A 27,619-nucleotide genomic window follows, 5' to 3' on the forward strand; every position below is an offset into this window, starting at 1 on the left:
TAATAGATCTAAATATCCACCAGAATAAATCTCTGTAAGGTGGTAATGAGCTATATTTCTCTTCATTTCCAGATAAGGAAGCCAGTTTTTGTTTTGTTCTTGTTTGTGTGTTTGTGAATTACAAAGGGTTTTCTTTTACAACTGCTTAAATATAAAAAACAAAACAGCAGGAGGTGGACCCATATTTCATTAACTTTTGCAAAGACTTGGTTCACTGATATAGGCAGCGTGATTGGATTTTCCATTTTTATGTGGAACAGTTTTTGTTGAGTCCTCTGGTGCTGTTTTGTGAACATATTTTCTGAGTTATAATTTCTCGGAGACTAGATTATGCCTCTATTCCTCTGTTGCCTCATTTATGTTCTCATTTTCCTCCCCCACCTCTACCCCCACCCCCCATGCTTGCTTCTTCTCTTTCCCTATCACTCTCCTTGGAAAGGAATAGTCATTTCATGTCTTTTTCTTGCCTCTGGCCTTACATATCATCAAATCCTGTGATTTGCCGTTCTTCTATAATGGCTTATATATTTTTTTTCTTTTTAAAACTCTTAGCATTTGAGCTAAACTTCTTTTCACTGTGTAGAGGCTTATTGCAATAGCATCATATTTGGTTTCCCTGTCTGCAGCTTTTTTCTCTTTGTTAATCCAAGCTTCATACCATCTCAGATAGTTTTAGAAGTTCCCTGGTGGCTCAGTGAGTTAAGGATCAGGCACTGTCACCATTGCGGCTCGGATCACTGCTGTGGCACCGGTTCTATCTCTGGCCCAGGAACTTGTGTGTGCCACCAGTGTGGACAAAAAAAACAAAATAGTTTTGGCATACTGTTGATAGATAGCTACTCACAGGACGATTAAGTCTCTTTAAAAATCTGGTCCTGCTTAAGACCATTGTGAAAACTTGTAGTTATCTTCTCCCTTCTTACAACTTAAATTCATATGGAGTTCCCGTCGTGGCTCAGTGGTTAACGAATCTGACTAGGAACCATGAGGTTGTAGGTTCGATCCCTGGCCTTGCTCAGTGGGTTAAGGATCCAGTGTTGCCATGAGCTGTGTGTAGGTTGCAGACACGCTCGGATCCTGCGTTGCTGTGGCTCTGGCACAGGCCAGTGGCTATCGCTCCAATTAGACCCCTAGCCTAGGAACCTCCATATGCTGTGGGTGCGGCCCTGAAAACGACAAAAAAAAAAAAAAAAAAAAAAAAGAACCCCCGCCCCCAAATTCATAAATTCTGGTTAAGTAGAATCATTTATCTCACATATTAGAATCTGAAATTATTATTTTTTATTACATTTATAGTTGTACAATGATCATCACAATCAGATTTAGAATCTGAAATCATCAATCACTTTGCTGGACATCAGTATCTTCATAATAGTGCCTATCCTTTAGGTAGAGGACCTTTAGTGTTTTACATTGCTTTTTCTTTACTTCTGTTCTCAGAGTACCTTTGTGTGAAACCTGTGTCAAAATCTATGTTATGTTTCTATCAACTTATCCTAAAATATTGTATCTCTAAAATACAATATATTCACATACATCTTATTATTACCATTCTCACAACTGCTACCCTTCATCATAAATTTATCAAAGACATCGTATGTGGCGGATACTATGCTCCACATCATATGGTGGTGAATACATAGGTGTGGTTCTCCTTCTTGGGGAGCTTAAAGAGTAGTGGGGGCACAGCCATTAAACAGAGAAGCCCAGAAATAGTAACAAGAGGTTGTGACACATTTAGGCACCATCATCCTTTACCAGCAGTAGAGGACGCCCTGTTGCTCTTCAAACCCCGAGTTTTATCTGTCTCTGCTGTATTTCAGCTGGAGTGATCTTTCTGAGAAGCAAATCCAGATTTAAAATAGTTGACCTGTTTCCCACTGCTGTCAAGTTAAATTCCAAATTCCTTAGGATGGCTTACGAGGTTCTTTATGATTTGGTGTATGCTGACCTGTTGGTTCTTGTCTCCTTGTTCTGCCTTTGCACTCTGAATGCCAGCCCTTCTATTTTCACTGTTCAGAAAGAGTTGAGATCTTGGAGATTTCTTTTTTTTTTTTTAGTAATTTTTAATTTTTTTTTTTTTTTTTTTTTTTTTGCTATTTCTTTGGGCCGCTCCCGCGGCATATGGAGGTTCCCAGGCTAGGGGTCGAATCGGAGCTGTAGCCACCGGCCTACGCCAGAGATACAGCAACGCGGGATCCGAGCCGCGTCTGCAACCTACACCACAGCTCATGGCAACGCCGGATCGTTAACCCACTGAGCAAGGGCAGGGACCGAACCCGCAACCTCATGGTTCCTAGTCGGATTCGTTAACCACTGCGCCACGACGGGAACTCCCTGGAGATTTCTTATCTTGGGGACTTAGAATATGTGATTCCTTGAGCTTCTTCCTTGAGTAATTGCCACTCATTCTCACGTACCATTTCTTCCAAGAATCTTTCCTGGATCCATTGAAATCTAGGTTAGGAAATCCATCTTTCGTGTCTCCATAGGTCTCGAGAGTTCTCCTATATCACACTCTGTGGTAGTTGTTTACATGTGTGTAAGCCCTGTTTGTGTCTATTTTATTTATTGTAATACCATGGTATAGGCACAGAATGAAAACTCGAGAAATGCTGCTCCAAAATGTATGCTAATTATTGTTATTATGAGGTCTGCATTTAATCTGAAAGCTGTTTTAGTATTGAGATTGTAGTTTGTGGCATTATTTCTAATAAATCATGCAGAACCAAATTGTCATGTTTGCAAATAATAGAATTGTTGATAAGCATACATAGCAGTACTTTTATAATATTGTCAGAAAATTGATGAAAGATATTAACCTGTTGAAAAGTCCAACATTATTAAATATTAAGTGATAGTGCTGGAGGAAATCAGTAGATAGGGAAGCAGAATGTGAAGAAGTAGCAAAATCTGTGGTTTTTTAAAAAATTAAAATTTACTGGAGTTCCCTTCTTGGCTCAGTGGTAATGAACCCAACTATTATCCATGAGGATGTAGCTTCCATCCCTGGCCTCGCTTAGTGTGTTAATGATCCAGCGTTGCCGTGAGCTGTGGTGTAGGTCGCAGACACAGCTCAGATCTCATGTTGATGTGGCTATGGTGTAGGCCAGCAGCTGCAGTTCCAATTGGACCCCTAGCCTGGGAGCTTCCATATGCCTCTCAGGTGTGGCCCTAAAAACAAAACAAAAAATTAAAATTCACTGAGCACTGGCCATGTGCTGGGTATTTTACTAGTTGCATAACATATGTGATTCCGCTTAACCTTTAATGACAGCTTTTTGAAAGGAGGGTATTTTTGTCCATCTTTTTCAGATGGGGAATCTGAGACCTAAAAGGGTAACTTTTCCAAGATTGCACAGAAGAACCAGGGTTTGAACACAGTTCTTCTGATTGTGAGTTCAGTGTTCTTTCCGATACTGTTTTGTCATTGTTGACTAAAGTAGTTTTATTTCTGTATAGAAATGAGAAATAGGTGAAATTTGTTGAAACAGAAAAATATATGAAATTAAGGTAACCAAAGAGATTACTCTCAGACCCCTGTTCTTTATCATTTGATTTTTTTTATTTAAAAATGATTGAGAATTAATTTTATGAATACCTCTTGATGAGAAAACTAAGCCTCAGAAATGAGATGATATGACCAAAGGCTGCATGGTTAGTGGCAAAATGAGGAGTAGAATCTAGAACTCCTTTATTTGACTCTAAAACGTTTTCATTAAAAATAATTGTGGAGTTCCCATCGTGACGCAGTGGTTAACGAATCTGACTAGGACCCATGAGGTTGCAGATTCGATCCCTGGCCTCGCTCAGTGGATTAAGGATCCAGCGTTGCTGTGAGCTGTGGTGTAGGTTGCAGACACGGCTCGGATCCCGCATTGCTGTGGCTCTGGCATAGGCTGGCGGCTACAGCTCTGATTCAACCCCTCGCCTGGGAACCTCCACATGCTTCGGGTGAGGCCCTAGAAAAGGCAAAAAGACCAAAAAAAAAAAATTGTATTTAATAGCCAATGTCTAAATGTAATTTTAAGCTAGATATGATACAAACATAGATGAAAATTGAATGTTCCTAGTATTCTTCTGTTTTCAAAAGCATCTAGTCTTACAGCATATTTATTTATAACTCTAAAATTTGGAGCTGGCATTTCCTCCTAATGTATTAGTTGCAAAATATGAGTATATTATACACAGTGTTTTTGTGATTTAATAAGAATTTTCTTTAGGAGTTCCCGTCATGGTTCAGTGGTTAACGAACCTGACTAGTATCTATGAGGACGTGCGTTCTATCCCTGTCCTTGCTCAGTGGGTTAAGGATCTGGCGTTGCCGTGAGCTGTGGTATAGATTGCAGACTCGGCTTGTATTCGAGTTGCTGTGGTTGTGGCGTAGACTGGTGACCCCTAGCCTGAGAACCTCCATATGCTGAGGGTGTGGCCCTAAAAAGACAAAAATAGATAAATAAATAAATAAATGTATTCTGGAGTTCCTGTCGTGGCGCAGTGGTTAACGAATCCGACTAGGAACCATGAGGTTGCGGGTTCGGTCCCTGCCCTTGCTCAGTGGGTTAAGGATCCGGCGTTGCCGTGAGCTGTGGTGTAGGTTGCACACACGGCTCGGATCCCGCGTTGCTGTATCTCTGGCGTAGGCCGGTGGCTACAGCTCTGATTCAACCCCTAGCCTGGGAACCTCCATATGCCGCGGGAGTGGCCCAAGAAATAGCAACAACAACAACAACAAAAAGACAAAAAAAAAAAAAAAATGTATTCTATTTACTGGCAATAAAGTTAGAAAACAAATTTAAAAAAAAAAGAATTTTCTTCAGAATATACAGTTAATACTATATCAGATTAATTGTTCGATCAGTCACTTTTGCTTTGGGCCTTTTTCATAAAAACATGATTTTAAAAAAATTCTAGTGAATTCTATTCTAGGATTTGTTTCCTTTCCATTTAGTATAAAGCTTTTTGGGAACATATTCAATTCCTTCAAGTAGTAGGTAAAAATGTTGCAAACAAGGGATTATTAGCTGATAAATAGAGTAGTTGAATCATGATGGTTGAAAACTGCACCCTGCATGCTCTGGATTTATATTGCCTATTATTCCTCTTGAAAAAACTTTCTTGTGGTGCCAATTTAGTGTCTTGGTTTATCCATTATTTAGTTTAAAAAAATTCAAACTTAGATCCCTTTGTCCTACCTAACTAATTAGTTACTGGCTAATTTGCCCATTTTTTGTTTTGATTGGTTCCTTAGGACTAGATTGACTTGGTTACCAATTCTGTGGTAGTCTCAGTTAATCCTTCTTAGAGGTGTTTGACTATTCCATCATCAAAAGCTATGTTATCCTTTAGTTTACATTTTTCATTAGTGCTTTGGTGGCTTTTCTAAAGTTTCACTTTTATTTTGTTATTATTATTTTTTTAAGATAACTAGAAAAAGTGTTTATGACATAATTTGATCATAAAATGAACTAAAGATGACTTGTCCTTTCTTTCTTTAAATTTATCCAAGTTATATATTCACATGATATATAAATCTAGAAGACTTTATTATACAAAAAAACATGAAGAGGGAATTCCTATTTGGCCAAGCAGAAATGAATCTAACTAGTATCCATGAGGACACAGGTTTGATTCCTGGCCTCATTCAGTGGGTTAAGGATCCAGTGTTGCCATGAGCTGTGGTGTAGGTCGCAGGCGTGGCTCAGATCTGTCGTTGCTGTGACTGTGGTGTAGACTGGCAGATGCAGCTCCGATTTGACCCCTAGCCTGGGAACTTCCATATGCTGTGGGTGCAGCCCTAAAAAGACAAAAAAAAAAAAAAAAAAAAAAGAAAGAAGAGAGAAAAATGTGTTGAAAGCCTAAACATCTATGGCATAATAATTGAGGATTACATTGAATTTTAGGCAGTTCACTAGACATACATTGGTTTGGTTATATGTGACAACTACCATGGAAGGCAGAGATTGTATATCTTAGTTTAAAGTAAATAAATTAGGAGTTCCTATTGTGGCACAGTGGAAACAAATCCAGCTAATATCCATGAGGATGTGGGTTTGATTCCTGGCCTCACTCAGTAGTGGGTTGGGAGTCCGGTGTTGCTGTGTCTGTGGTGTAGGCCAGCAGCTTTAGCACTGATTTAACTTGACCCCTAGGCTGGAAACTTCCATATGCCTTTAGTGTGGCACTAAAAAGCAAAAAAAAAAAGAGTAAATGACTTAGTCTCTAAAAAGGTCATAATCATTATATCACAGAAAGCGTTCTATACATCATATTTACTTATAATGAAGTTTTTTTTAGTAGATGTTCCAGAAATTTCTGTTGCTTTGTTATTATACTATAACTAGATTTCTAGGTTTTAAAGACTTAATATCTTAATTCCAAACACATTGAAATATGTTTAGGTCAAAACAAGTACCAAAAGTGTTATGTCTTTTCTCAGATTCAGAAATTTATGTTAGGGGAGTTTCCGTGGTGGCACAGTGGTTAACGAATCCGACTAGGAACCATGAGGTTGCGGGTTCGATCCCTGCCCTTGCTCAGTGGGTTAAGGATCTGGCATTGCCATGAGCTGTGGTGTGGGTTGCAGACGCAGCTCGGATCCCTTGTTGCTGTGGCTCTGGCGTAGGCCAGCGGCTACAGCTCTGATTGGACCCCTAGCCTGGGAACTTCCTTGTGCTACGGGAGCGGCCCTAGAAAACGCAAAAAGACAAAAAAAAAAAAAAAAAAAGAAATTTATGTTAGGATCTTGTAGTCTTTCAGACGGTCACAAAGAAGTGTGTTTACTTATGTGCTAAAGGGAATTGTAAGCTCCTAAGGAAAAAATAATATTACCTCTGATCTGAGAATAATTTGTTTCAGTGGAGAATATCTTAATATACCCTAGTAAAGTCAGAATGCATGTAGTTTTTCATTATTAGGTACATGTCCAGTTTAGTATATGTGGCATTTAATCACATATACTTCACAGTATTTCTTCCTTCTTGCTAGTGAGTAGACACGTTTGCATTTTTCAGGAGAGAATAACTTTATGTTTTCTAGCAGAAAAGTGTTATTTTCTCCGAAAAATGATAGGATGAATTCAAAATCTTTCAGGAGATAGCCACAAAATTATTTGATTTCTATTTGATTTCCTCTTTTGTTAAGATTAATTTTGTTTGGTTAACCTTGATGTTGGACTAACTTACATTGATTTATATTGAGAAATAAGGTTGGCAAAATCTCATTACAAAGCTACTTTGGCCCTAAATCTCTTTGAGAAATAACATTGGTTTTAGATTGCACTTTTTTTTTTTTTTTTTTTTTTTTTTGCCATTTCTTGGGCCACTCCTGCGGCATATGGAGATTCCCAGGCTAGGAGTCTAATTGGAGCTGTAGCCGCCGGCCTACGCCAGAGCCACAGCAATGTGGGAACTCCTAGATTGCACTTTTATACCAGTAATGTTCAATCAAAACTAGAAAAGTCTATGTTCCACAAATTGATATATGAATTAAAAAAAATTTTTTTTTCGAATTCCCATCATGGCGCAGCGGAAATAAATCTGACTAGGAACCATGAGGTTGTGGGTTCAATTCCTGGCCTCACTAAGTGGGTTAAGGATCTGGCGTTGCTGTGTGAGCTGTGGTGTAGGTTGCAGACCTGGCTCAGATCTGGTATTGGCTGTGGCTTTGGTGTAGGCCAGCAGCAACAGCTCCAACTGGACCCCTAGCCTGGGAACCTCCATATGTCACAGGTGCAGCCCTAAAAAGACAAAAGACAAATAAATAAATAAATAATTTTTTTTTTTTTTTTTTTTTTTGTATGTTAGGGTCATACCTGCTGCATATGTAAGTTCCCAGGTTAGGGGGCTAATTGGAGCTGCAGCTGCTGGCTTATGCCACAGCCACAGCAATACAGGATCTGTGACCTACACGACCTACACCACAGCTTACAATCATGTTGGATCCTTACCCCACGAGCAAGGCCAGGGATTGAACCTGAATCCTCATGGATACTAGTGTGTTTTGTTACTGTTGGGCCACATTGGGAACTCCTGATATATGAATTTGATGCAGCTCTAATCATAATCTCAGCAAGCTTTTTTGGAGATATTTATAAGCTGATTTTAAATTTGTATAGAGGAGTTCCCATCGTGGCGCAGTGGTTAACGAATCCGACTAGGAACCATGAGGTTGCGGGTTCGGTCCCTGCCCTTGCTCAGTGGGTTAATGATCCGGCGTTGCTGTGAGCTGTGGTGTAGGTTGCAGACGCGGCTCGGATCCCGCGTTGCTGTGGCTCAGGCATAGGCCGGAGGCTACAGCTCCGATTGGACCCCTAGCCTGGGAATCTCCATATGCCGCGGAAGCAGCCCAAGAAATAGCAAAAAAACACACACACACAAAAAAAAAATAAATAAAAAAATAAATTTGTATAGAAATTAAGAAGACCTAGGGAGTTCCCATTGTGGCTCAGTGGGTTAAGAACCAGACTAGTATTCATAAGGATGCAGGTTTGATCCCTGGCCTTGCTCAGTAGTTTAAGCATCCGTTGTTACCAAGAGCTGTGGCAGAAGCTGAAGATGATGCGACTTGGATCCCGCGTTGCTGTGGCTGTGGCGTAGGCCCTGCCTCTCCATTCAATCCCTAGCTCCAAGACCTTCCATATGCTGCAGGGGTGGCTGATAAAAAAAAAAAGAAAGAAAGAAAGAAAAAAATTCAGAAGACCTAGACTATCTAAGAAATCTTGAAAATAAGAGCTAACACATTTCAGTGCTAGAAGGAAATATCACTATTTTCTTTTGGGCTGTAAATGTCTTGAATTCTCTTAAAGGTTAAGGAAAACTAGCTTTTATATATTGGACTTATATAAAACTTAAATATACACACATTACACAGTGCCTCACCCAAACCCTCTAAGTCATATTTTTCTTTTCATGTGTTGGCTGACTAATGATTAATTTTAATACCTTATACTGGTATCCGGGTATCTGGAGGGGCCTGCCCACAGGCCGCAGGGTGAAGGTTGTATTTGTCTCCCTGTCCTCTTCCTACCCTCGACAAAGTCCCCCCTCCCTTACTTAGGGCAGCCTTAAACTTTTTCCTTTACAGTAATTTCTTATCATTCTTCTTACCTTTTCATTTATGCCATGTGTGTTATTCATACAAACTCTATGGGTGCAGTATATTTGAGTGTGCAGTTAGGAATACTGTACATTTATGTGTAACAAAACTCAAAAACCATGGCCTTAAACTAGTAGGAAGTCTAGAGTTAGAGGAGTTTTTATAAAGGCTGAGCTCTTCAATTTTTTGAGTATTTTTGCGTTCTCCTAACACAGCATCTTAGTAAGGATGTCTCCTTATCTCGGGAAACATGCAGAGCCAGTGCCCAGATGTCCTTGACAGTTTTCTCTGCCTCCAGCTTTTCTCTGCATGTGGAAGTTCCTAGTCCAGGGATCAAACCATCGCCATAGAATCGACTTGAGCCACAGTAGTGACAACGCCAGATCCTTAACACATGATGCTACCAGTGAACTCCTGCTTCCAACTTTTGGATATTCTCAAAATCCATTTCCCCACAACTCTGATTTAACACCCTCTTACCTAGGAGGCTTTCATATGAGTGCGTTCTGAGATATCGGAGTGCAAATCTATTTCTCCACTTGAGCCCTATAAATAAGACTTCCAGTTCCTTCCCATTCTAGTCAAGATCTGGAATCTTATTCTGTTTCTTTTAATACCATCTTCCAGTTGTCACCAGGCTCTTTTGATTAATTAGTATTTATTTGGAAATTATTTCTGTTTATTCGCCTGTGTTTCACTGGAACCACCCTATCCCAGCAGTAAGACATGTCAGTATCAGCTGCTGATTGTGATTTCCCATTGCAGTTTCATTTCAGGTATTCTTTATGATTTTCACCTTTTAAATGTTTCACCTAGCAGATACTTTCTATTTAGAACTAGCATTGTGTATTATTTAAGGACCTTTGACAGGGTGTATATATCTGGGGGTCAGGACAGCTTAGTTTTTTCAGTCTAATGTCCTTGGAATACAGCAGTAAGTTTTGGATTCTGGTTCCCAATCTCCTCAAAACGCTCCCCAAAAACGCTCACCTTAGTTGGACCGAACTTCTTACCTAATTCCTCAAATAATCAGTTGTAATAGCAGATAAACCTCTGTAATGTGATCCCCTGGAAAAGATACAGTGAAGTTCTTTACCATTATTTCCTAAGGGAGAATGGCTTTTTGTATAATTAATTAATTTTAGGCTATGTTCTTTTAAAAGGCTATTTCCCTGTTGTGAATTGAATTGTATTCCTCTAAAATGCATATGTTGAAGTCTACACCAGCGAGAACATGACCTTATTTGGAGATAACAGTCTTTATGGAGGTGATCAAGTTAAATGAGGTCATCAGGGTGGGTCTTGATCCAATGTGACTGAGTCCTTATCAAAAAGGGAGAGATAGGCACATAGGGAAAAAGTCTGGTGAGCCTGAAGATGGCCTTCCACAAGCCAGGGGGAGGGGCCAGGAGCCTTCCCTTCACAGCCCTCAGAAGGAACCAGCTCTGACACCTTGATCTCAGACTTCTCACTCAAGAACTGTGAGACAGCAAATTCTGTGCTTTAAGCCTCTCAGTGTGTGCTCAGGATCAGTGTGTGCTCAGGATCAGTAGGAAACTAATCCCTTATGAAGATTCTTTAATTGACCTTAACAAGAATTCTTTTCAGATTCTAACTGAGGGTCAATTCTTGATTTTTGTGAGAATGTGAGGTTTGTTTCAGTTTCTGGAGAAGCTGAGTTAGAGGTGGTTTGTTTTCTTTCGTTTTCTACTACCTTTATCAGGTTATGGATGATTATTTTCACTTGTTTTAAGGGCTATGAAATGCATTATTCTCCCAGGTTTCCTTGAGCTCCTTGTCACTTGAATGAGAGAGGAGTGCTCTTTCCTGTTTCATCAGAACTGGGCCATCTCCCTGAGCTCACATATTCCTTCGTGCTGAATCTATATATTTGCATTTCCTTCGCGCTAGGCAGGATGCATTGAATTCCAGTCCTCAAATACAGAGAAATGGTGTTCTTTTCAGATCTCACCATATTGTGTTCAATGCTGTGAGCTTATTTAATTGAGAGAAATCTTTGGTGATATAACCTAAAACTGAATGTTGTCACCATGGAAAAATGAACTCCTTCTAGATTCTCTTTTTGAGAAAGTCACTGTTGCATGTGTTATTCAGCCAGTAACATGCGGTCTCAGATTTGTTAAAATTGGCTCAGTGCTTTGTTCAATTTTCTGATATTAAATAGGAATATGGAAATATTTGTTAGTGTCATGGTAGTCTGTGAATTGTTAAACATGATAAATATTGGGTATTATAAATAGGAAGAGAATTTGAATTTTTTCCCTTACATGTATACCTTTTACTTGCAGCAAAGAAAAAAAAAAAAAAAACAAAAAACCCAAAAAACGAAGTTTTGAGGGAAACAGTTTGATGAAAGCCATGAATTCTAAAAAATAAAAGGTGTTATATGTATAGATTGTGTTTAGTAAACATTCACATGTCATTTGTAATTTTTTACCTGCCATTTCCTTTTCAGTGACGTTGTTTGTTTGTTTTTTGCTTTTTAGGGCCGCACTGGTGGCAAATGGAAGTTCCCAGGCTAGGGGTTGAATTGGAGCTACAGCTGCCAGCTTATGCCACAGCCATAGTAATCCCAGATACGAGCCACATCTGAGACCGACACCATAGCTCATGGCAACTCTGGATCTATAACCCACTGAGCGAGGCCAGAAATCGAACCTGTAGTCTCATAGATCCTAGTTGGGTTTGTTAACCGTTGAGCCACGAAGGGAACTTCCAGTGACTGTTTTTTTTTTTTTTTTTTTTTTTTTTTCTTTTCTGTCTTTTGCCATTTCTTGGGCCGCTCCCGAGGCATATGGAGGTTCCCAGGCTAAGGGTCAAATCGGAGCTGTAGCCACCGGCCTATGCCAGAGCCACAGCAACTCGGGATCCGAGCCGCGTCTGGGACCTACACCACAGCTCACTGCAATGCCGGATCCTTAACCCGCTGAGCAAGGCCAGGGATTGAACCCACAACCTCATGGTTCCTAGTCGGATTCGTTAACCACTGAGCCACAGCGGGAACTCCCAGTGACTGTTTTTTAAAAGGGATTTTAGTTTTAGTTTTTATTTCTTTCTTTAAAGAGTGTAAGTAGTGGGTTAAAGAAGATTTTTGCTGGAGTTCCCGTCATGGCGCAGTGGTTAACAAATCCGACTAGGAACCATGAAGTTGCGGGTTCGGTCCCTGCCCTTGCTCAGAGGGTTAACAATTCGACGTTGCTGTGAGCTGTGGTGTAGGTCGCAGACACGGCTCGGATCCCATGTTGCTCTGGCTCTGGTGTAGGCTGGTGGCTACAGCTCTGATTGGACCCCTAGCCTGGGAATCTCTATATGCCGCGGGAGCGGCCCAAGAAATAGCAAAAAAAAAAAAAAGATTTTTGCTAAAGCAACCAGTAATAAGACCATGGATATTAAACGAAGGTGGCTCTTCCTTTAAGTCTTACTGAAAATTCCTTGGGATAGTCTTTGCATTCTAAAGATTCTAGACTTATACACCTATCTTTTGTTGCCAATTAAAAATCAAGCCTATTGGTGACTCCTTGTGTCTCAGAAGATCTGGTAGAGTCTTCTGTATTCTAAGGAGCCTTCTTTGATTATTCCAGTTTTCATTTCTCTTGAACATCTCTGAATTAGTATTTATCTTTAACCACACGGTTTATAACACTTAAATCTAGTTGTTTCGCTACCTAGATCTTGGTTTTGTCATATGAAAGAATAATTCCTTATATTTGTGCTTCAAAAGGTATACTCTAGTATGCACTGCTTAATTGATTATTCATCTCAAATTTAAACTTTTACCAGAACTAAATTTTGATTATGCAGAAAGTTGAAAGTGAAGTTTTACTTCCCTCAAGTTTCAGAGTTTACAATAAAAGACATTCATGGCTTTGAGACATGATAGGTTTGTAGTAAATATGGTAAAGGAGTTTCTCAGTGAACAGTATTCCTTTTAATGTGTAGAACACTGTGACATTTCTTGGACATTGCTGTTTATTATTGGTTTGGAGACTTAAGATTTGGAGAGCTCATTTGCCTTTGGTAGCATAGCAGAGGGTAAGACCACAGGTTCTAAGTCAAGATGCCTGGGTCCTGATTGGAGCTTCATGACTTCACTTTTCACCTTGTGACCCTTTATGACTCTCTGTCTTTATAAAAAAGAGTGATAATAGTACTTACTGCATGATTTGTTGTGAGTATTGAGATTTTAGATTTTATATACTTTTACACATGTGTTTTATTTACCTTGTAATGTTTTGTTTATATGTATAAAAAAATGGTTCTTGGCACATAGGAGGTTCAAGTTGGCCTCATAATAAAAATGTATATGTTTTAGAAGGAAATATTGTAACATTTGACATTCTCGTAACATTTCCAGGTTTGAAAGCACAATGGCAGGAAACAGCCTTGTTCTACCCATTGTTCTTTGGGGTCGCAAAGCACCAACACACTGCATCTCAGCAGTACTTTTAACAGATGATGGGGCCACAATCGTGACTGGATGCCATGATGGACAAATATGTCTCTGGGATCTTTCAGTAGACCTGGAGGTGAGTGTTTGCCTCTTGTACTCTTTGCATACAAGAAACTGCTTAACAAAAAAATAATACAATTCCAGAATGATACTTGACCTCATAATATATTTTCTGTGAGATAAATTTTGACTATTCAGATTGATTATTTACATTATTCATCAGAGTTGACTTCTGCTGGCTTTTGGCTATTTTCAGTTATAATATCTAGCTTATGTGGCTTAATATGTCACATTTAAGATTTTTCAAAGATTTCTACCCATATGGAAGGAGGTTTCCAAAAAGATATTAAAAAACAATTTTGATCATTGATACTTTCTAAGATCAATGTCTGGAAGAGAAAAAAACTTTTTGTAAAATGTAAACTTTGTTGTACTTATTTTAAGAGGCACTGTGTATTTACTGCTGTTGTTTAGCACTGTGGAGTGTGCTGTGGAGTGCTCGGTGTGCTCTGCTCCTGGGTCTGTCCATTTATTTTTTAGGGTGCGCCTGTGACATATGGAAGTTCCTTTGCTAAGGGTTGAATCAGAGCTGTAGCTGTGGCCCACAGCAATGCCAGATCACATTTGTATCTGCAACTTGCACTGCAGCTCGTGGCAACACTGGATTCTTAACCCACTGAGTGAGGCCAGGGAGCGAACCTGCATCCTCCTGGATACCAACTGAGTTTTTAACCCGCTGAGCCCCAACAGGAACTCCTCGTTGTCCATATTGTAACCTCTAATTTCTGATAGCTCTTCTTAAGAATTTTTCTTTAAGGAGGAGTTACTGTTGTGGCTCAGCAGGTTAAGAACCCAACTAATACTCATGAGGATGCAGGTTCGATCCCTGCTCAGTCGGTTAAGGACCTGGTGTTGCCATGAGCTGCAGTGCAGGTCCCACATGTGGCTCGGTCTGGTGTTGTTGTGGCTGTGGCATAGGCTGGTAGTTGAAGCTCTGATTTGAGCCCTAGCTTGGGAACTTCCATATGCTGTAGGTGTGGACTAAAAATAAAAAATAAAATTAAATTAAAAAAGGAATTTTTCCATAAGGAGGAACAGAGAAAATGATGATGTTTGGCATGGAATGTAGGGGCAAGAAAGTTTATTTTTTTAAATTAACTTCTTTCTCCCTTCCTTCTTTTCTTTCTCTTTCTTCCTTTTTGTAGCAGCCTTATTGAAATGCCATGCCATTCACTCATTTAAAGTGAGCAAGGAGTTCTCACTGTGGTGCAGTGGATTAAGAATCTGACTGCAGCAGCTTGGGTCCCTGTGGAAGCGCGGGTTTGATCCCATCTCAGTGGGTTAGGGATCTGGCATTGCCACAGCTGTGGCTTGGATTGCAGCTGTGGTGTGGGTTTGGATCCTGGCCTGGGAACTTTCCAATGCCTCAGACACAGCCAAAAACAAAAACAAAAACCCTCCAAAAACCATCCTTGTCTTGTTCTTGGTCTTGGAGGAAAGTCTTCTAGCCTTTTACTGTTGAGTATGATGTTATCTGTGGGCTTGTTGCATATGGCCTTTATTATTTAGGGTACATTCCTTCTATACCCAGTTTATAGAGAGGTTTTTTTTTTTTTTTTTTTTTTTTTTTTTTTTGTCTTTTGTCTTTTTGTGGCCGCACCTGCGGGATGTGGAGGTTCCCAGGCTAGGGGTCTAATTGGAGCTGTTGCTGCTGGCCTACACCACAGCCACAGCAATGCCAGATCCGAGCTGTGTCTGTGACCTACACCACAGCTCACAGCAACACTGGATCCTTAAGCCACTGAGTGAGGCCAGGAATCAAACCCGCAACCTCATGGTTCCTAGTCGGATTCATTTCCACTGTGCCAAGACAAGAACTCTGAGAGTTTTTAATCATGAAAAGATGTTGAATTTTGTCAAGTGCTTTTATGGCTTCTTTTGAGATGATTACATGTTTTTTATACTTCATTCAATCATTTTTATTCATTTTTCTATATTTTGGTAGTACAGTCCAGTTCTAGTTACTTTATAATGACTGAAAACGGAATTTTTTTCTTTTTTTTTTTTTTTTTTTCTCTTTTTGCCATTTTCTTGGGCCGCTCCCATGGCATATAGAGGTTCCCAGGCTAGGGCTTGAATTGGAGCTGTAGCCACCGGCCTATGCCAGAGCCACAGCAACATGGGATCCGAGCCACGTCTGCAACCTACACCACAGCTCACGGCAACGCCAGATTGTTAACCCGCTGAGCAAGGGCAGGGACCGAACCGGCAACCTCATGGTTCCTAGTCGGATTCGTTAACTACTGAGCCACGACGGGAACTCCTGAAAATGGAATTTTCTAGCAAAGCCATGTACATTGAAAGTAAAACATACAATTAGTACATTTGATTTTCTTGGGCAAAATTAAAGAATTGACCAGAGCATTTTTTTTCCCCCAGTGGAAGAATACAGAATCTGTATAGAAATGGGGTTAGATGTATGAGAATATTTTGGATGTATGAGAAAACGTCTAGGCCTATTCTAACCATAAACAGTAATTGTATTGTTCTTTAATTGTAACTATACAAGGAGTTCCTTTCGTGGCTCAATGGGTTAAGAACCTGACATAGTATCTGTGAGGATGTGGGTTTGATACCTGGCCTCGCTCCGTGGGTTAAGAATCTGGCATTGCCACAAGCTGCAGCATAAGTCACAGATGTAGCTTAGATCCAGTGTCACTGTGGCTGTGGTGTAGGCCTACAGCTGCAGCTCTGATTTAGCCCCTAGCCTGGGAACTTACATATACTGCAGGTGTGGCCATAAAAAAGAAAAAAAAGGAAGAAGAAAAAAAATTGTAACTATGCAAAAGATGGCTAAGATGATTTTGATTTTTTGCAAAATGGATACCTTGAAAGAGGCTTTAAAGGTATTAATCATATTTATTTGTTTGTTTGTTTTGTTTTGTTTTTTAGGGCTGCACCTGCAGCATATGGAGGTTCCCAGGCTAGGGGTCTAATCAGAGCTGTAGCTGCCAGCCTACACCACAGCTATAGCAACACCAGATCTGAGCCATGTCTGTGACTTACACCACAGCTCATGGCAACGCCAGATCCTCAACCCACTGATCGAGGCCAGGGATCGAACCCACAACCTCATGGTTCCTAGTTGGATTCGTTAACCACTGCGCCACGACGGGAACTCCCGGTTATATATTTTTTATATCTTGTACATATGTTATAAATATTATTTATATGTATTAAGTAATTAATTAAGAAATATATCCTGAAGGTACCTAAGGCCCTAAAGTAACCTGAAGTAATAGCATGCCATTTGGTACAAAGTAGATGAATTTGGGGGCTGATTGCCAGACTATTTTAGAATAGTGAGTATTAAGCTATCCTTTCATAATGAACTATTCACTAAATCATTAGTCTGTGAAAGTTATTATTAGTTCCTGATAGTTAATTTTTTTTCTTTTTTTCTTTTTTTTGCCATACTCGTGGCATATGGAAGTTCCTGGGTCAGGGATCAAATCCAAGCTGCACCTGCCACCTATGCCATTGCTGTGGCAACCCTGAATCCCTAACTCCCTGCACCGGGCCAGGGATCGAACCTATGCTTCAGCAGCAACCCGAGATGCTGCACAGACAACACTGGAGCCTTAACCTATTGCACCACAGTGGGAGCTCTTCCTGATAGTTAATGTTGATATCAACATTTGGCAGGGTAACTGTTCCGTTTTTTTGTGTTTGGGGATGTCAATCTAAAGACTCTAAATGTCCTTTTAGATCATGGAAAGTATTATTTTATTTTTTTGGGACTTTTTTTAGGACTGCACCCACGGCATATGGAGGTTCCCAAGCTAGGGGACAAATCAGAGCTGTAGACGGCAGTCTTCACCAGAGCCACAGCAGCGCCACGATGGGAACTCCACTGCGCCATGATGGGAACTCCAAAGTATTATTTTAAAAATAAGTGAAGGGAGTTCCTGTTGTGGCTCAGTGGTTAACGAATCTGACTAGGAACCATGAGGTTTCGGGTTCGATTCCTGGCCTCCCTCAGTGGGTTAAGGATCCAGCGTTGCCGTGAGCTGTGGTGTAGGTTGCAGATAAGGCTCGGATCCTGCGTTGCTGCTGTGGCTGTGGTGTAGCCCAGCAGCTATAGCTTCAATTTGACTCCTAGCCTGGGAACCTCCATATGCTGTGGGTGTAGCCCTAAACAGACAAACAAACAAACAAACAAACAAAAAGTGAGGTTAAATTATTTTATATACTATTTCACATTCTCAACCTGATTTCTCAGGGTGCTATAACTTAGTGCTGAACACTGCCCTGGTTTGAATTTAGTTCCATCACTCTCTGTATGCTGTTAGGCAAGTAATGTTACCTCTTAGTGTTCCACTTTTGATTTTAGAACCACTTGGTGGGTGATTATGTGCCCTAAATTAGTGGGAGTCACTGTTTTTCTACTACTCTTAGTTTTTGGTGTTCTCAGCAATTCTTCTCAAATCTGTATCTGTATATTTATAGTGAATATTTAACAGGGTTCCTAAAAAGGATTGCTTTTAAAAAATTTTGTGCTTATATCAACATATTTGTATATTTCTAGGTTAATCCTCGGGCGCTATTGTTTGGTCACACAGCTTCAATCACCTGTTTATCTAAAGCTTGTGCTTCTAGTGACAAACAATATATTGTGAGTGCATCTGAGAGTGGGTAAGTATTTTCTTATTCATTTTCTTCTCATTAATCCTATTGCAAATAGTACCAGTTTATTAGTAGGTAGGGAAGTTTTTTTTCTCTTTTCTTTCAGACTGTCTTGAATAAATGTCTCGGTTGACTTAACTTTTTTTTTAGATAGAACAACACTTTATGTTAAAATTATTTTATTTTTTTAAATGATTTTTATTTTTTCCATTATAGCTGGTTTACAGTGTTCTGTCAATTTTCTACTGTACAGCATGGTGACCCAGTTACGCATACATGTATACATTCTTTTTTCTCACATTATCATGCTCCATCATAAGTGACTAGACGTAGTTCCCAGTGCTATACAGCAGGATCTCTTTGCTTATCCATTCCAAAGGCAATAGTTTGCATCTGTTAACCCCAGATTCCCAGTTCATCCCACACCCTTCCCCTCCCCCTTGACAACCACAAGTCTATTCTCCTATCAGTTGACTCAATTTAAAGATATTTGATATGTGGTTTTAAAAATGAATTTTATCTTTATTGATGATTTTTATACTACTTTTTTGTTAGTGATTTTTATTTTTCCATTATAGTTGGTTTATAGTGTTCTGTTAATTTCTACTGTATGCAAAGCATCCTAGTCACACATATATATACATTCTTTTTGTCACATTATCCTCCATCATGCTTCATCACAAGTGACTAGATATAGTTCCCTGTACTATACAGCAGGATATCATTGTTCATCCATTCCAAATGCAATAATTTGCAGCTATTAACCCCAGTTTCCCAGTCCATCCCGCTCCCTCCCCCTCCCCCTTGGCAACCATAAGCTTGTTCTCCAAATCCATGAGTTTCTTCTCTATGGAAAGGTTCATTTGTACCATATATTAGATTCCAGATATGTTATATCATATGGTATTTGTCTTTCTCTTTCTGACTTCACTTAGTATGAGAGTCTATTTCCATCCATGTTGTTGCAAATGGCATTATTTTGTTCTTTTTTATGGCTGAGTAGTATTCCATTGTGTATACATACTACACTTCTTAATCCATTTATCTGTCAATGGACATTAATATACTACTTTTTGTAATTTATGATTATGTCTTTGCCTTGCTTTTGGGAAAGTCAGAATACCATAAAAGTTAAAGCATGATTATTAATCCCCATGGCATTTTTACTGAGTTGGCAGACAACTTTGAGAGTTTTAAAAAAAACCTCAGTGATGCTAGACTAGCATAAATTTGGAAGATCGAGTCATGCAAAAGTTTTTAAACAGACTGATGTATGTTAATACACTAACATAACTACATGTATTCCTAAGTCTCAGATAGAGCTTGCTTTTGGAGAGGTAGGTTATTGGATAGTAATTATATGGTCCAAAGTTTGGGGAATTAAAAAAAGCTTTTTGATTGTTTAGGAAATTGTATATTTATACAGTGTGTTATTAAAGAGAGTTGGGGGAACTTCCTGCTGTGGTGCAGTGGGTTAATGATCTGCCTTGTCTCTGGAGGCGCTGGTTTGATTCCTGGCCCAGGAACTCCCCTATGCCAAGGAAGAAAAAAAAAAAAAAAAGAAGGGTGGGGAACTAGAAGAGAATTATTTAAGAAGTTGACTCTTCCATGCCCCACAATTTATGAATTTGAAAAGAACCTTGTGTAACTGAAAGGCAACATTGGTTAAAATATGGTCGCTTTTGGTCAATTAAAGGATAATTTCATTTTAGAATATATATTCTAAATAGATTGAGTGAGTGTCCTTTGAAAAAGTTTACACCATATGAGATGTAAGAAATGGCATCTTGAAGAATACCCTAATAACATCAGGATCATTGCATTTTATTAATGTTTTTTTCTGTCAAATAAATCTTAACTTTATTTCTTTAGAAGACAAGATATATTGACAGTTCTCATTTTGAATGTTGTGTCTTTAGTTTGAGTTAAAACCTTTTTTTGATATGCACTCAATAAAACTTCTGCAATAAATACATAATCAAAACTGGAATAATGTGTTTATTGCAAAGATTTTGGAGTTCAGTTGACCTTGTTTTTTGCAGTGCTAAATTCTCTAGCTATGTTGATAACAATGGAAGATTGCAGTTTTTTGTTTTTTGTTGTTTTTTTTTTTTTCCTTTTTAGGACCACACCCCTGGCATATGGAAGTTCCTGGAGCTAGGGGTCAAATCAGAGCTACAGCTGATGGCCTATGCCACAGCCACAGCAATGTCAGATCCAAGTTGCATCTGTGACCTGCGCTGCAGCTTGTGGCAATGCCAGATCCTTAACCCACTGAACGAGGCCAGTGATTGAACCTGAATCTTCTTGGATACTATTTGGGTTCTTAACCTGTTGAGCCACAGCGGGAACTGCTGCAGTGGTTTAAATTAAAAGTTTATTTCTCGTTTTTGTGACTTGTTCTTCATCTATCACTTGGGGCTGGGCTCTGCTTCATTATTATCCTTACTTTGAGGGTAAGGGAGCAGCCACTGTCTGAGATGGAGGCAGAGGAGAAGGAGCTTTCCAGAGGGTCATATTCCTTGTGGCCAGAACTATTCACAAGATTCCACCAACTAAGAGGGAGCCAGGAAGTACAGTTCTGCCATGTACCCAGAAAGAATGTGAATCGAGTTGGGGGTGGTTAGTTTGGAGGGGTGTTTAGGATGGTGGGTGGAGGGGACCAGAATAGTTAATGAACAGCAGTAATGACTACTTTTTCTGAAATTACCAGTTTTAATGAAAGATTAATTTTAAACCACTGCAACAAAGTTGAACATTGCCTTTAAAAGTCAGATTTAAAGTGAGCTATTATTTTGTTTTGTAGGGAGATGTGCCTCTGGGATGTGAATGATGGCAGATGCATCGAATTTACAAAATTAGCTTGCACACATACTGGCATACAGGTTAGTATCTATTTTTGTAACTGGCCAAGTTATCATAATTTATTACAGGTATACAGTTTTTTTGAAAACATTGAGCCTGTGTTTTTATATGAAAGATGGATAGGGTTGGGCAATGGGACACGAAGATTGGAATTGGAGTAGAGAAAGTATTCCTGATAAGATGGTGGGGGTGGGGGGAACAAAGTGGAGGAGACTGATGGGGAAAGATGTAAGGTTAGCTGTTGTCCCTGCTGCTTCCGCTCCTCTGGCAGTCCTGATCGCCCTAGTGAGAGCCCCTTCATTGGTAAGTGTTTTAGGTCCTAAATAATTGAATTCACTCTTGCTAAAGCCTTTGTGATTCCACTCGTGATTGACACAATCCACTTTTTGGCTGATACCCTTTTCATTGCTTGTGCAGTTTGTCCTTGGGTAGATGTTGATGTGATGCTCTGTAGAAGAAATGACTATTTCGTATGCCTGTTTTACACAGGATTTTATAACTTCTTAATTTATATTCCTGGTATTCTTCCCTATTCATTCATAACTGTCAAATTTTTTTGTGCTTCAATTTATTCATCGTTTACTGTGTTGAGTGTTGGGAAAATTCCAAGGTATATAGAAAATGTGATTTATGTTCTCAGTGAGAAAGGAGAGGGAAGAGATGAGAACTCAACGTTTATAAGCAAATTTTATATAGGCATTATTGTTTGATGTTTTAGTCCTCCCCACATCCTTACAAATTATACAGAAGTATATCATTTTTATGAATAAGGGAGCTGATAGCCAGAGTGGTTAAATGCCTTGTTCCACTTTCACAGTGAATCATTCCTGGCACTAGGATTCCAATCAGCTTGATCTGATTCTAAAGATTGTCTTCTTTTTGTTACATCCTATTGCTTCCCCTGAAACTAAGTCATTTATTGAGAAAGGAGATCCTCCATGCTAACACAAATTAGAAAAGTAATGGAGAGAGTTCTCTTGTGGCTCAGGAGGTTAAGGATCCAGTGTTGTCACTGCAGTGGCTTGGGTTGCTACTGTGGCAAAGGTTTAATCCCTGGCCCAGGAACTTCTGCATGCCACAGGCATGGCCAAAAAAGAAAGAAAGAAAAGCAATGGAAAATGTTTAGAGGGAGATAGTGGTTAGTGTGATATAGATCTTTAGTGACTATTTCTTGCTTTGGCAAAGGCTTTTTAAAAATTGCTTCTTCAATGCTGTTGGAGCATATACTTTAAAGGGCATATGTTATTTATTTTTTATCATATGAAGACTCATCAAAGTTTGTGAAGTCAAAACAGGTAATAAAATCATTTAGATTCCTTGAGTTCATAGGTGATTTATTTTAACTGTAAAATTATATATAAATGTCAAACTCATTGGACTATTGTATAGTTGTATGATTTAAAAACTTTTGTTTATATTTTATGAAAAATTATCTTTATTTATTGAACATATTTTCAGTGCCTACTACTTATCAGATCCTGTATTAGGCCTTCTGTATTTAGATTGGCAGCTATCTCTAAGTAGGAGATGCTTTTTGGCAGATTTACTACTGTGTGACAGTTGTTTCCTGTGTAATTCTCACCCTCTCAGGTCCAGAAGCAGGATGATTTTTATGTACATAGAAATAATAAACCTTGGTGACATTGGCACTTACTGACCTTATTAAATTGTCACGTGAGGGCATCCCTTTTTAATATTCGGGGAACCTATTTCTCCATTAAGGCCACTTTCTTTGCCCATGTGAAAAGAGAATATAAAATATTAGAACTAGAATTTTTGGTAGGTATTTTGAAATATTAACTTATGTATATGTGTACACATGGACACAAATGGTATGTACCACATAGTGCGTGTCTGGGTAAACTGAGTACCATAATAAGCTTGGCGAATGCATGGAAATCGAGTATCTAAAATAAAGGAGAACATTTAAACATCTTTTTCCTTTTAGTTCTACCAGTTCTCTGTTGGAAATCAGAGAGAAGGTAGGCTTCTATGCCATGGCCATTATCCTGAAATCCTCGTTGTGGACGCCACCAGCCTTGAGGTGCTGTACTCCTTGGTATCAAAGATCTCTCCAGACTGGATTAGCTGCATGAGTATTATTCGATCCCACCGAACACAAGGTCAGTGTGCCCTTTAGGAACTTCCTTACTATGCCTTAATGGTTAGTTTACTGTAGAGTTCTATAATGTATCATATATTAATATGCTTGATTATATTCTTCGTTTTAAGGAGTAACTAATGATTTATGATCTGTCTCTCCCTTCATAAACGAATCTTTGCTTGAATTAAGTTTTGAAATGTTAGATTATCTCCATTCCATGGAGTTGATCGGTAGTTTTTGGCAATCACAGAGTGTATCCATGATTGTCGGAAGTAGAAGAAGGTCTTTTTTTCTTCTTCTTTTTTTTTAATCGAAATGTAGTTGATTTACAGTATCATGTTAGTTTTAGAAATGCAGCACAGTGATTCACTTATACATATGTGTGTGTATATATATTCTTTTTCAGATTTTTTTCTTATATAAGTCATTATAAAATATTGAGTATAGTTACTAGAAGCAGAATATCTTAACCCTTTGGAGATTTGGTGGGAGGAACCGTTGTTTATTTGTGTGTATCTTGGGCCTGGTTTTGTCAGTTGCTCAAGAGGCAGAGAAAGTGTTTCCATTTTATATAGAGATAATGAGAAGGGAGGGGATTTACACAATTAAGTTTAATGACCATTCTTGGTAAGTGCTTGGCATCTAGTTGATATTCAGTAAATACTAGTACGTTTTCTTTATTTGTGTTGAAACCTTTCAGTAACAACTGTGAGAGCGAAAGTAAAATTGTTCAGGAGAAGAACAGTAATAGTCATTAATACTGAACATTGAATATGTATTCATACATGCTTTTTTGGGAGCATTTTTTTCCTCCCAGATGGCTTCATGGTTATGTACTCTTCTGTAAGGGCTGAACCAGTAAATTTATTAATTTGGTTCTGACAGTGTCAGGCTCATGCTAAGCATTTTCATATGTTATCAGTTCTCACAGTACCCAGTGGGGAAGGTACTGTTGTTTTGGGGTGTATAGATGAGACAGATCAAGTTTAGCAGGGTGGAGACTTTACTTAAGGTCACAGAGAAAGTCTGTGGCTTACTGGTGGCCAGATGGAGTCCAGAAAGAGCAGTTACTTTAACCACTGTGGTGTGCTGCCTCCATGATGAACTACCTTCAGTTTTGAGGGAGCTTTCCTTTATTACCTATTATGTTTTGAAATCAGCTTTGAATGTAGCTTTTTATTCAGGAGCCATTCAGCAAATATTTATTGAGCTCTTACTCTGTTCTATGTAAAGATTGAACTACTGAAAGGACTGAGGTTCTAGTAAGGGAGAATGATATATAAATGGGTGGCAGGTCGGGGTGGAAAGTGTGACGAGATAGAGAAATAGTATATAGGCTAGAATTAGCAAAGGCACTGAAGGGGCTTTGAGGGCAAGTAGGAAACCTTCCCAAATCAGTTGGTTTTGAAGGACGAAGAGGAGTTTGTTTGGCAGACACGGGGATCATGATGTCCTGGCAGAGGAAGTAGTTGTACACAGGTACAAAAAGCGTTATCTAGGTAAGTGTGGGAAAAATCCATATGTGAGCTATACATGTCCTCACTGTGGTCTGAACAGGATAGATTGTAACTTAATAGAAAATTTTATGCTGAACCATGCACTTGTAAATGTTGTCAGTTTATAATGTTGCTCACATACACAATTTTTAATCTGCTTTACCATGTTCTGTGTGTGGGTATTGAGAATTTTCAATATATTGCTATGCTCCACTTTTATTCTAATTGACAGACATGTGAATGGTTATTTTAGCTTCTTTGTACAGGAATTGTGGAATTGTAAACAGTGCGTTACATTGCTTAGGGAACCAGGCAGCACACACACACACAAAGATTTTGCTGAAATCTAGCAATTCTTTTTAAAAACAGTAATAACTTATCTTATTGATGTGCTGAGGGCTGTACATGTGGTTTGTTTTAAATCTCAAAACAGCCCATTAAGGTAGGTACTGTTGCTATGTTATTCATTTATATTTGCTTACAGATAAGCAAGTTAAACTAAGATAGGTCAGTGAAGTTATCCACAGTTCACTGGTTAGTGAAGACAATGTGGTTGTAACACATACCTCCCTCACTCTGGAGCCTGCACTAGACTGCTTTCTGACGCCCCTCCTATCAAAGGTCACATATACTACTGTGGTGTTTGATTGCTTCCTCACCCAAGCTTATTTAGGTTTTGTTCCATGTCTTTCTCTCTCTCTCTCTCTCTTTTTTTTTCTTCTGTCTTTTTAGGGCTGCCCCCATGGCATACGGAGGTTCCCAGGATAGGGGTTGAATCGGAACTGTAGCCTCCAGCCTACACCAGAGCCACAGCAACTTGGGATCCAGACTGCATCTGTGACCTATGCCATGACCTATGCCTACCTCATGGCAATACTGGATCCTTAACCCACTGAGTGAGGCCAGGGATCAAACCCATGTCCTCATAGATGTCTTTCTCTTGATCACAGTCTTGGGGGGGGGGTGGTTATTGCTCAATAAAATATCTAGAAAGCAGGCAAGGTATATGGGAAAGGGGGACACCTCTGCTCTGAAGAAAAAACAGACGTGCTCACCAATGATAAATAATTAAAAAGTGAATTTTGAAGAATGGAAGTTATTTGCTAGCACAGAATATTTGAAATTATTCAGACTTATTGATTAGAAATTTAAAAAATCAAACAGATATAAACAACTTTTCCTTGAACCCCTGATTTTTTGGTCATCTCCGTTAACCTGTGTTTCAAAATCTGTTTTCTGTTATTTTATAAAGTATAGTATAAGGTTTTTATGCTAGTTGCAAAACATGCCGTTATTTCATTTCATTAACGCATACCACAGTCCATGATGCTGTTGTAACCGTGGTACTGTTTAGAAAGTAATTATTTTGTGCTTCTAACTGGCTTCTTCTTCCTTCTCGGCGTAGAGGACACTGTGGTAGCACTCTCAGCGACAGGCATCTTGAAGGTGTGGATTGTTACCTCAGAAATAAGTGGCATGCAGGTGAGACAGATGACACTGGAAGTGATTCTCTGTTTTTGTTCTTATGAAACCTTACTTTTTTTTTTTTTTTTTTTTTGGCTGTGCCCTCCCTCATCTTACAGAAGTTCCCAGACCAGGGATCGAACCTGCACCACAGCAATAACCAAAGCCATAGCAGTGACAATTTCAGATCCTTAACCTACTGAGCCACAAGGGAACTCCCCTTATTACTTATTATCAGTAAGAAAGAAAGATCATTTTTCTGTCAATATTGATACTAATCTCTTTAGTTAGGGAATTTTTAATAGTAAATCTGGGGGAGTTCCCGTCGTGGCGCAGTGGTTAACGAATCCGACTAGGAACCATGAGGTTTCGGGTTCGGTCCCTGCCCTTGCTCAGTGGGTTAACGATCCAGCGTTGCCGTGAGCTGTGGTGTAGGTTGCAGACGCGGCTTGGATCCCATGTTGCTGTGGCTCTGGCGTAGGCCAGGGGCTATAGCTCCAATTCAAGCCCTAGCCTGGGAACCTCCATATACCACGGGAGCGGCGCAAAGAAATAGCAAAAAGACCAAAAAAAAAAAAAAAAAAAAATTAAATCTGGGAGAAACTGGAGGAATTGATCAATTTTATTTATTTTTTAACTTGTAAGCACATGTAACTATAAAAATTAGGATTGACTCAAATTTTTATCATCTGTCATTGCAAATGTTGACACTGTGACTCTCGTTAGTATTTTATTTTATTTTTTATTTTTATTTTTTTTCTTTTTAGTGCCGCACTCACAGCGTATGGAAGTTCCCAGGCTAGGGGTTAAATCGGAGCTGCAGCTGTCAGCCTACACCACAACCACAGCAGTGCATCTGTGACCTGTGCTGCAGCTTGTGACAACACCAGATCCTTAACCCTTTGAGCGAAGCCAGGGATGGAACCCTCATCCTCATAGATACTAGTCAGATTCTTAACCTGATGAGGCATAGCAGGAACTCCTCTCATTAGTATTTTAATCTTGAGTAGCTTTGTAGCAAAGATATTATGCCCAGATAATTTTAGATTATATTTTTGCTACTTTTTACTACCTTTGTTGTCACATGAGGGGTAAAAAGTATGAATGTATCATGTGATGTGTTTATTTCACTTTGCTTTATCACTGTGTGATAATTTTAATTAACAACTCAGACAATCCTAAAGTTTTATAATTCTTTCTCTTTTCAGGATACTGAGCCAATATTTGAGGAGGAATCCAAACCAATTTATTGTCAGAATTGCCAAAGCATCTCTTTTTGTGCATTCACACAAAGGTCACTTTTGGTTGTGTGCTCTAAGTATTGGAGGGTAAGATAACTACATGAGTAAGAAACTGTATTTTTACCCTTCGAGACTTTGGTTTTCCAGACTTCCAAAGATAATTATAAGGAGGAGCTTGGGGTTAGAATATCTTAAC

At 39.2% G+C, this 27,619-nt stretch overlaps 1 protein-coding gene across 12 annotated transcripts in view; it reads left to right on the plus strand.

Moving 5' to 3' along the window:
* The window catches only part of WDR7 (WD repeat domain 7), a 375,641-nt gene that overhangs the window by 18,883 nt on the left and 329,139 nt on the right, over positions 1-27,619 (plus strand). For 8 of the 12 annotated variants that reach the window (XM_021093595.2, XM_021093608.2, XM_021093602.2 and 5 more), the window contains exons 2-8: positions 3,316-3,395; positions 13,472-13,643; positions 18,156-18,262; positions 21,060-21,138; positions 23,067-23,241; positions 26,124-26,200; positions 27,391-27,510. In XM_021093595.2, coding sequence (XP_020949254.1) covers positions 13,485-13,643; positions 18,156-18,262; positions 21,060-21,138; positions 23,067-23,241; positions 26,124-26,200; positions 27,391-27,510 — 717 coding nt within the window. In that variant the 5' untranslated portion in view covers positions 3,316-3,395; positions 13,472-13,484. The remainder of the gene's footprint in view (positions 1-3,315; positions 3,396-13,471; positions 13,644-18,155; positions 18,263-21,059; positions 21,139-23,066; positions 23,242-26,123; positions 26,201-27,390; positions 27,511-27,619) is intronic. The other 4 variants (XM_021093599.2, XM_084966976.1, XM_021093606.2 and 1 more) reach the window with 1 other exon arrangement.

Source organism: Sus scrofa, chromosome 1, assembly GCF_054392235.1.
Source record: "Sus scrofa isolate SSC_HxYL_T2T_F1_AM1 chromosome 1, Sscrofa_HxYL_maternal_Yorkshire_Landrace_v2.0, whole genome shotgun sequence".
Taxonomy (NCBI): domain Eukaryota; kingdom Metazoa; phylum Chordata; class Mammalia; order Artiodactyla; family Suidae; genus Sus; species Sus scrofa.